General features: G+C 42.4%; 1 protein-coding gene across 1 annotated transcript in view; it reads left to right on the top strand.

Annotated features, from left to right (window-relative positions):
• Positions 1–7,769: 7,769 nt before the first annotated feature.
• Positions 7,770–11,068, top strand: part of pitpnc1a (phosphatidylinositol transfer protein cytoplasmic 1a) — a 21,555-nt gene continuing 18,256 nt past the window's right edge. The window contains 3 exon segments of the mRNA XM_034219573.1: positions 7,770–7,877; positions 10,650–10,769; positions 10,771–10,799. Of these exon segments, the coding sequence (XP_034075464.1) occupies positions 7,770–7,877; positions 10,650–10,769; positions 10,771–10,799 (257 nt within the window).

Here is an 11,068-nt window from a genome sequence, read left to right as displayed (position 1 = left end):
CCAAGGGGGGGTTTAGGGTTTTAAAAGAAAACCCCGCAGAGATCCAAAAATGGATGAAGAAGTAATTACAAAAACGGTTTATAAAACCAAGAGGTTATTTCTAAAATGTTCTAATCTAATTCAGGGTTATACCAACTCAGCTCCAAGCAAAATGTCGTGCCATCGGTTTAGCGTCTGCTGAGATGCCATGGCTAGACATCAAACAGCCATAATACTCGTTTGACAAACACTTTGTTTACATTCAAGCGCAATACCCCCCGATGATGTGCATTTCATCAATCCCATTAGATTTACAACAGTCATGTATGAATGCTTAAACATGTACAGTAAAAGTAGGGAGGAAGAATGAAAAAGTTGAGAAACATTTGCATATAAATGTACACTATGATCAATTATGTTTTCTTTTCATACAGCAAGGAAAGGAAAACACTTGGAAGGGAAAGAGTAATTCAAAGCAAAATGATGCTTTATGGAGAAAGTGACATGCATGGGAAGAGGAACTCCATCAGTGGGGGGGGGGGGAGAAACAGCTGCCCTCAATCAATCCCTTTATGTAATAGCTCAACAGTCTGTCAGTTCATAACATATTTTCCTCCTCAGCTCTGCCTTTTTTTGCGTGCACATCATCTTTACCTCTCTTTGGCACTCTACCTCGATCCAATCCTTCCTCACCCTTGTTGTTACAGGCATGCAGATTAACACATCACTTCAGTAGGACACTCAGTGGGCCGCCAAGCAGGGACTAAAAATGATGCATGAAGTGATCCAAAGTGAGTGATCTTGACATTATGTAATGTTTGGCTCAGTGACCTCAGACACTGCAGAGATGCAGGGTGGGGGGAAGAGAGTGAGAAAGGGGGAGCAATGAAAGTGCTCCCTCCCACCTGCAACGATCAGTATTAATAAATTACATCCCTCCACGTGTCTTTGACGTAGTTTATGTAATGCAGTCTTTTTGCTCCTTTCAAGTGGCTTTAAGAGCACCTCTCTGTGTGGATCAGGGTCATTCCCACTTCAATCCATCGCAATAGCAGTCTGACATTTTATTTGTTGACACTTCTAAAATGCCAGTGAATATCACCCAGTGATGCTCATTTAAGGAGTTGGCAGAAATCCTATCGCAATACCCGGTTACATAAAACCAATATCTGTGCAAAAGTCTTATATTGCTGCAATTACATCGAACAAGTGATATTTGTTTGTGTATTACAATATATGAGATGTTTGGAATTGCATGTAGGTCCTCAATGTGTGACACCACAGCAGAGATTTACATTGTCTATTCCCTCCCTCTAAATGAAGCACACAAATGATTTAATGGCTAGGGCTAGTATGTGGTACAAAAAGACATATTATAAAAACAAGTTCTGCAGTATTTTTTCCTGTATCAAAAAATGTTTAAAATACCTTTTAGTTTAGGAAGAAATAAGCAAACTCAAAATGGAAATAGGCAAACTCTGGTCGGAACTGAATCTCCTGATCCTCCTGAAGAAAAATCACTGACATTCGGTTATCTTGCTCTCACACCTGTCTGGCTCCATTGCTCTCAGATCCTCCACTGACTCACAGTGATTAAACAAGAAAAGGCTATGTGTGGCTCAGCACACTCTGGTGTGGAGCTAGTGTTGAACACATGGCTTCCCGAGCCAGCGGCCATCCTTTTAATCCTCCATGTTAGAGACACTGCTGTGGCATGTGAGTTTGTCAAACCATTGCAGGGAGTTAACACTCACCTTCACATTCTGCTGAATCAGCAGGAACAGAGGTAAACTGCAGTCAGTCATAAGCCCTCGTTCTCAGCAGCAGGCCCGAGTTCTTGCTGAAACAGCAGTGTGCGATGTGTGTGTTTTGTACTTTAGTCCTTGTAAAAAAAGGTTACAGTTTCTGGGTTTGAGACTGAAGGTACTGCAAAGTAGGGTAGCCTCACATCAGTTTGGGTTTGAATGAGGTTAGGAGAAAGTACTCAGCACTCTCACACTCACGACGTGTCGTCGTGAGTGTGAGAGATGGGTTAGGAAATTGATTTTCGCGTCCTTGTAAGTCCAAGTGTGGTGTGTGTGTGTGTGTGTGTGTGTGTGTGTGTGTGTGTGTGTGTGGTGTGTGTGTGTGTGTGTTGTGTGTGTGTGTGTGTGTGTGTGTGTGTGTGTGTGTGTGTGTGTGTGTGGTGTGTTGTGTGTGTGTGTGTGGTGTGTGTGTGTGTGGTGTGTGTGTGTGTGTGTGTGTGTGTGTGTGTGTGTGTGTGTGTGTGTGTGTGTGTGTGTTACGCCATTAGCACGCAGCAGCACATAAATACTCAGACAAGATGAAACAGCAGTCGGTGCAGAGCTGATTCGCACTCTACTGTTGTGCCTTAACAAGCTCAGGCAGGCTTCTCTGATAAGATCAGAGAGGTAGATTTTCACTATATAGTGATATATACATGAAAGTTAATCGATAAGAAATTTCGACTTTTTTCAAGAAAGAAAATTGCTTAATTTGTGTACGAATAATTTTTTTTTTAAAAAGAGGTCTTATTTGTCCAATTTAGAAATCATTTCTGGTATGGATTTGGAGTCTCAGGGTCCCATAAAGGTTTAAGCACATTCATTTAAATACAGACAGTCTGTGAAAACTGTAAGAAGATTCCGTTGAATTTCTGTAAAATATCTAAAACCACAATCCCCCAGTTTTACAGAGTTCAAGCATTAAATCATATTGTTGATCTTGACACGCATAAAACAGAGATTTATTCTATAAAAATCAAATTCTAATTCTGATGCACAAATAGCTCTCGCCCTTTCTCCCAGTGTCAACCCTCCCTTTCACTCTTACATCCCTTGATCAGTTAGGTAATACTATCACTGTTACATTAATGCCTGCTACAACAACTCTGCGCCAGCCACCAGGCCTCAGGTGGTAATTGTAATGGCGTTTTATGATATGCAAGTGTAAGATAATAAGAAGTTTTAAAAATTACGCCGATGGGTTTCATCAAGTCTGTGAGATAAAGAAGTTAATGGAGTCGCACTGCCTAAAGGCTCAAAGCAGTACATTTTTATTTTACCAAATGACCTGGATTGGATTGTGTGGCCTTCAGCTGCTGGAAGAATTTGAGTCAGTTTGTTCCAGCTGGATTTATAGACACATTCAGGTCCAAATGAATTTGTCAAAAGATTTTCTTTTACATTATAAATGTAGATTTTGGTTATATCCCGGCCCCCAATGTAATGCATACTTCTTCCCAATTTGTAGAGTGTATGGTGTACCAGTCTAGTTTGCACCACTACATGAAGGTAACATCCCTAACAAGTCACGAGTGGAAATAACGTTATTGTTTACATCAACTTGTTGCTGCAGTGTTATATTTATCCAAGTATTTCATTTGTTGTCCCCGTCTTTAGAATATGTTTATGGTTTGAAAAATGAGGATAAACCTTTGTAAATGTAAAAAGTGGCTGTTAAAATATAGAACGTTTCATTTGCCACTGTTTGTGTGCTTCTGCTGTGAGAGGAATGCTTTTTATATCTCCGTATGCCCTCTGATGTCAGAATAATACATCAACCGTATGGACAGATGAGATAAAACCATATGGATGGATTTCACAAAAATAGATCTCTGTGAAGGGACTGTACGTCAGTGAGATGAAAAAGGAAGGTTGCTGTGATTTGTGAAATCCACTGCTAAGGAACAGAATGCTTAAAAAAATAAACCGGTCCAATAATTAGGACAATAAGTTAGACTTTATCAATCCTCTTTGTAAGATTACTGCGTTTGCTTAAGGATGATCTGCATATTCAGATAGACAAAGATGTATTTGTTTCCCTGTCTTTCACACACACAAACACACACACACGCACATACACACACACACGCACATTGCACTAAAAAAGGACATCAAAACGCAGATTCAGAGCACAGTCATTCAACCAAGAACACAGAGCGCTCAAAGCTCAAATTACTCTGTCCGCGGTTGGGTTTGAATTACATGTTGGCAATGGGCCCATTATTGCCTTATGTGAGGAATTGTGTGTGTGTGTGTGTGTGTGTGTGTGTGTGTGTGTGTGTGGTGTGTGTGTGTGTGTGTGTTGTGTGTGTGTGTGTGTGTGTGTGTGTGTGTGTGTGTGTGTGTGTGTGTTGTGTGTGTGTGTGTGTGTGTGTGTGTGTGTGTGTGGTGTGTGTGTGTGTGTGTGTGTGCGTGTGCCTTGTCAGAACTCTTAGACCCCGGCCACACGAGGACGAAAACGGCTAAACGCATAGGATTAACGCAAACGCAATCGCAAACAAGCTTCCGTCCACACGCAATAGTTATCCGGATAGTGTCTGCCCACACGAGACCGCTCCGTTTAGCTCCAACCGCTGGAGAAGCTGCAGTACATATGCAGGAGCCTGTACGTGGCGCTGTAACTTCCTCCACAGAAGCAGCGAAGAAGCACGGTTGTCATGGTTGCCCTTCTGTTTATTCTCCGCGGTGGGGGCCGAGGGAACCGGGCAGAGTTTTTCACCAGTCATCGTGTATTAAAGTTTAAACCTTCCGACAAAATTATAAAAGTGCCGGTCAAAGGTCTTCTTTGTTATTTATTGAGCTTTAAAATAAATGAATAACGAATCTATATATTATAATAATAAAAATACACGGAGCCTCTCTTTTTCCACCCTCTCTTTGGACAGCGCCAGTGTCTGTCTCATGCAGCAGCTGATCCAGTAATGAGTGCCCCGTCCGACAGTAAAAATAAACATATTTATAACTAGTTTAGGTAGTTTGAGAGGTGTCTCCGTCCTGTCAGATTAGACTTCTCTCGCGTTTATGTCCATATCGAGAGAAAGATAAATAATCTGAATTCAGTGTGCAGTTTACTTTAACGCGGGGGTGAGCAGCAGAGGTGGGGAGAGAGGGGAGAGGCGGGGCTATTGCGCAATCATTATCAGAAAATGATCGCTGAAGCTGCAGTACATATCCACAAAAGCAGCGAGTAAGATCCCCTCCCGGATGTGTAATTCTGCTGTAGATGTTGCACAAAGAACTGTAGCATGGTCAGTAGCGTCCGGAGCACGATAGCAACTCTGCGATCCGCCATTGTTGTCGTTGTTGTTGGTGGCGAAACACATCAGCAATGGCGCGGGGTAAGCGGAGGTGAGCAGAAGAGGTGGGGAGAGGCGGGGCTATTGCTATTGCGCAATCACTATCAGAAAATGTTCGTATAGGGCGCACACACACGGAGCCGTTTGACCCCCCAGAGCGTTGCGTATGCCGTTCTATCCACCTTGGACCCGTTAATCGTTTCCTCAGTCGTTTAGTGCCGTATTCGGTCGTCCTCGTATTGCCGAATGGTCTATATGACACTAAACAGTACGCAAACGGCCGTTTTCGTCCTCGTGGTGGCCGGGGGCATTACACTCACACTAACACACTCATGTAGTACAATGACCACAGCTCCCCCACCACCTGCTGTTGTGTGAGAACAGAGAAGCAGAAAGGCGGGATGAGACACAGTTTGATCACAGTATTAGCTCAATGCTTTCATCTTGACATGGTATTGTACTTTAAATATATTCATTGTGAGCCTTTTCTTAGCAGGTTTTCTTTGTTTAATATTGTTTGGATTTCAGATTCAGATTCAAGTTTGGCATCTGACCAGAAGTGCAAAATAGCAGTGCAAGTGTCTACATGATATAAATAAATGAATGAATAATTATAAATAGGCTATAAACAGATGAAGTATAAACAGTATTGACAGTATCCTAAGGGAGTCCATGTACGTAGACACGTTAGTTTTGCTGCTATAGGGTTAGACTGTCGGGGGACACCTGACTTCTTCCTTCTGTCTGTACCTGTGTACTCGCATGTTCCGAATAACCCAGCTTCCCCCAAATTTCTTTTGGTGTCTATCTACGCCGGGATCCTGAGTCGTGGCTGATCCTGTTGCTGCGGTCCTGAGTCCTGGATCCTGAATCATGTGTCCTGGATCCTGAATCATGTGTCCTGGATCCTGAATCATGTGTCCTGGATCCTGAGTCCTGCATCCTGAGTCCTGGATCCTGAGTCCTGGATCCTGAGTCCTGGATCCTTAGTCCTGAGTCCTGGATCCTGTGTCCTGGATCCTCTATCCTGAGTTCTGGATTTGAGTTCTGGATTTGAGTCCTGGACTTCGAGTCATGGCTGAACCTATCACTGTGGTCCTGCCTGACTCTCATCATACTACTTCCCACAGGATTGTTGACATCCTCGTGGATTCATCTTCTTATTATCGACACATGTATTTCCAAACATTTGGACTACCTATGCTGTAAAATGTATTATCTCTTCGATTTACACACGGCATCTATTGCACGTCTGCCCGTCCTGGGAGAGGGATCCCTCTGGTCTTCAACCGTCCAACATTATCCCACACCACGCCGCTCCTCCGCTCCCAACACTAGCTTCCAGTAACTGCTAGAATCCACTTCAAGACAATGGTACTTGCGTACCATGCTGCGAATGGATCTGGCCTTCCTACATCCAGGACATGGTTAAACTGTACACCACCCAGCACGTGCACTCCGCTCTGCATCAGCCAAACAGCTCGCTGCAACCCGCACTGCGAGGGGGACCCAAGTTCCCATCAGCAAAAACACGTGGGTTTGCTATCCTGGCTCCAAAATGGTGGAATGAGCTCCCATTGAAATCAGGACAGCAGAAAGCTTACACATCTTCCGGGGGAGACTGAAAACTAATTTCTTTCGACTCCACTTTGATCAATAGAATTACTAACAAAGCACTTATATACTAATAAAGGACTGGCTTATCTAAAGCCAGTTGAGTAGCACTTGACATGTTTTGGCTCTATGAAACCTGATGTACTTATATGATTCTGTTTTCTTCAAGTTTATATCTTCCTGGTCGAATGCACTTATTGTAAGTCACTTTGGATAAAAGCGTCAGCTAAATGCAATGTAATCCTCTGTTGCTCTCCCTGAGGTTTCTCCCATGTTCCCCTTTAAAACTGTGGGGTTTTTCTCTGGAAGTGTTTCCTTGTACGATGTGAGGGTCTAAGGACAGAGGGTGTCGTATTGTCATACTGATATTCTGTACAAACTTTGAAGTCCACTGAGACAAATGTAACATTTGTGATATTAGGCTATATAAATACACATTGATTGATTGATAAACATTGAGTATAGTGATAGTATAGTATAGACAGTATTTTATCCGTAAGTCAAATTATTTCCGAAGATTTAGTTATTTTTCATTAGTTCTTATTTGTGGAGGACTACATTTATAAATAAGACTTTGCTGCCGTTGTCTTTGAACTGAAACCAGAGGAGTTTCACCAAGGGACAGAAGAAAAGGACGTAGAGGCACCAAAATCAAGATGTGTTTTTCTGCTTCAAAATGTTTCTAGGGGTCAGTTCATTCTGACAGTGACAATTTGAAAAATGGTCTTTTAGCTCTCAACTCCCCTATTACCTGGGACTAAGAGTAGCTGCACGTATAATGGTACTGAGGACTGAGTGCTGAAAATGACAGTTCTATGTGAGATGAAATAATAAGGTAACTGCAAACATGTGGTGGCAGAAAGTGAGAAGTGGATTCCACAAAAGGGAAGTTGCAATGAGGCAGGCAGTGTGAGGAGAAAAAAAGAGAAGGAAGAAATAGAGAAAAATTGAGAGTGTAGATAAATCCAAGGAAAGGTGGAAGAGAAATAACTACATCTAAGCCTCTAATGCTGCATCTTTTCTCATCGCTGTCAGCCCTTTATACGGTTCTGCCCGTCATTAGAGATAAATAGAAAAACGGTAACAAAAGATTTTCATGGGCCACTCCGCCCTAAGCAAGGTCCACTGCACCCTCCGAGTCGTAATAGCTAGATTTGAAGACCACAATGAAAACAGCCTCTCATTCATCAGCAGCACCCATCAGGTACACAGCAAAGGGTGCTGAGTACAATGTCAGGTAGGAAGAACCTCATAACAGCTGCTGCCGTGTTTACACAATCAGTCTGAGCCCTGAATGAGCCAAGGTAAACATGAAAGATGTTGCTTAATGTAGATATGCCGTTGCTAGCCATCAGCCTGATCAGAGTGGCTCTCAGAGGTCCTACTCTAGTGCCTATTCTGCCGTGAAGCTTTTCATCTAGCAGGGAGATTTATGAATGCTGTTCAGCAGCCGCCTCTCATCTTTGTTTTGCCCAAACAGGAATCTGTGGAAATGTAATTATTGATCTGTATGGCATCCTCATCCTTCTTCTTCTTTTAGCTGTCTGAATGTCTTGAACTGTCTCACACTCCATCAATCATTAAAATAACAGAATATGTTAAACCCAGATGAACTTTTTACAGCAAATACTTCGCCTTTGAGATAACACAATCTTTTGCAAACAGGGACAGAGTTGGCGCTTGGTTATTTTGTATTGGTACCTGCTGTATACTGCGACTGTATGTCCTGAGTATATCCCCGGTGGGTAGTTTGCCCTTATTACTGCTACTCCTGTGTGTCGATGCTGTTAACACAATCATTTTCTAGGTCCTATAACTTCTCCTCTTACATATGAAAGGATAAGCCGTTTGGCAGGGATTACATTGATTATACTGCCATTCGTTGTAACACGACACACCTGCAGGCCTTCATTAGATTTTCTAACCTGCATTAATTTAATTTCTGGGCACCACAACAAGTTGTATATGCAAACGCTGACCTAGTATCCTCTGATAAGGTTGAAATGGAGAAACATGAAACTGGTTAGCAAACAGTGGCCCAATTAACACGTCCAAGATAAAGCCCAACAAATAGTATTCATTTAGAGTTGTGTTTACTCTATTTTTTATTTTGTTTCAACCTCAACCACTCCTGAGGGAAATGGCTGGCTCTTTAGCTGCTAAATGCCAACAATGCTCACCACCTGTCTGTCTTCTATTTTAGCTTGGCAGGTAGCATACAGCCAATTTGTGGAGCAAGATTTGCTTCAAACAGTAAAATTGAAGGAAGTAAAACCAAAACATTGAGTTAAACAATGCCGAAAATAATTTGTAGATATTAGTACAACTTCAGATTTGGGTGAATGACTTTCTGTGGGTTCATCCCTCTTTTACATCCAGATAAGCATTTGGTGCATTAGTAATAGTAATATTGACTTTAAGTGCATTACATTTCCGATATAAAGTGATTTTTCATTAACTGTTCTCCACACACAAATCATTCTGGCTGATTCACAGCCACTGTGCTTTGTATGTCTGTCGTGTGCTTGTGTGTGACCACACAGGATCCTTCTAAATCATTCCCGGCTTGTAACTGTGTCGCTGCTGTGGAAAAATGATGCCAGACTCTTAACAGCTGTTCAGTCGGGAAAACACATGGCCATCAACATTCCGGCTGGGAATACTCTGTCTCAGCCTTTTGGTTTTTCTCTCATGGTCGGCAGATGGAAAATTGTGATATAAGAAGTTACAACCTGAGCCTGTTTACCGGCTCTGCTTTTTTCCACTGCACTATCAAATTTCTCTTCTTTCCATACCTTGCTTTTTGTGGCTGGATGTGAAGTCACAAGGCGACATCCCAGGCAGTGATTGTCAATTTTTTCCATTAGCTTAACACAGCTATCCTGGGTCGGAGCTTTGTTTGTGTGTGTGGCGCTTGAGTCCTATATGACCCCTCGGCATTCCTGCAGAGTGGAATAAGTCACCATCAGGGCCGTATCCATTTCCCCCGACCCGGGAATAGGCCTACGAGTAGTCGGAAATCTCCGTCCTGGAAAACTCTCGCTCCAATGCTTGTCGTTTTGTAAATGTATGGAAAATAGTTGCAGTGTGACAAAGCAGCCTGTCAAGGCCACCAAAACGGACATTGTCATTTGGCCAAGTGGGTCATTCAGTGTTGAGTTAAAGATGTGGGTGTTAACTGATGTTGTGGTATAGGGTCACCGCACTGGCTCCTGCTGCTGCTGCGGTTACTATTGTTGTACTGCTCGGTCCTGACCTGTTGTGAGGCCTTTATCACTATGCTGCGGACAGAATCCTAATACCCCGGCTTTCTTCGCTATGTGGACTGTCCCCAGGTGTCAGTACCAGGCATTGATACCATCCAGTAATCCTGGAATTTTCCCCTCTGTGTTTATTTTTGTGTCTGCTATAAAAATATGCTGTTGAGTCTGTTTTATGGACTTCAAGCAGCATATTGTTTCCATTCAGTTGCTTTATCAGAATGTACTCCATATGTGTAACTATACAGGCTATATACATTCCCTGTCCATACTGTACCTACGAAAAAGTAAGGTACTCTTATTCTTATATTACTTCTCTAAAGAATGTGGTGATGTTGTATGAAAAGCAAATCATTAAGGAGTAGGGAAAAGGCTTAGATTTAACAAAATTGGTCAAACGAACGCTGGGCTTTCACCAAGATTGACGCTGTTGTATCTCGTGCGATACAAAGCTTTTGTCATGTTACTTATGTACTTAATCAACACCATGTATGTAGTTTGTTTCCTGGAGCTGGACATTTGTGAAAAATAAATGATTAAATAACTTTCATTCCAACCTTGTATGAAGATACGTTGACCTTTGAAGACCATTTGTTGCTATAACATTGTTAATATGTCAAGATGACGTCCTCCACCTACATTAATTGTCTAACTTTATTTAATAAAACAATTGATCCAAAGCTTCTCTGTTTGTTTGTCTTCCGTCTGTCTTTCAGTACCGGATTGGCCAGCTGTATATGATCAGTAAACACAGTCATGAACAGAGTGAACGTGGGGAGGGGGTGGAGGTGGTCCAGAACGAGCCGTACGACGACCCCGAGCACGGATCAGGCCAGTTTCACAGAGAAACGAATCTACCTCAACAAGTGAGTGTCTTCCTCTGGCCATGAAAACATGTGTTTCAATTTAACTGAATACATGAATTGCAATGTGTATGAATATGTGTTTTCATATAATACTCAATTGATCCCAAGAGGAGAAGCCCGCATTTCCTTCAGAAGACTTCTTCTCATTATGCAGCAGCTGATAAAGCTGTCAGAAGAGATTTAACAAAGGAAAGATGAAGTGGCTTTTTTTTATTTCACAGCTGACACAACCTCTCTCATTGCTTGCAGCAGTTGTTTGTGTTGGGACG

The sequence above is a fragment of the Gymnodraco acuticeps genome, unplaced genomic scaffold (assembly GCF_902827175.1).
Source record: "Gymnodraco acuticeps unplaced genomic scaffold, fGymAcu1.1, whole genome shotgun sequence".
Lineage (NCBI taxonomy): Eukaryota > Metazoa > Chordata > Actinopteri > Perciformes > Bathydraconidae > Gymnodraco > Gymnodraco acuticeps.
The sequence above is the reverse complement of the archived record's forward strand: the minus strand, read 5'-3'. Positions and strand labels throughout refer to the sequence as shown.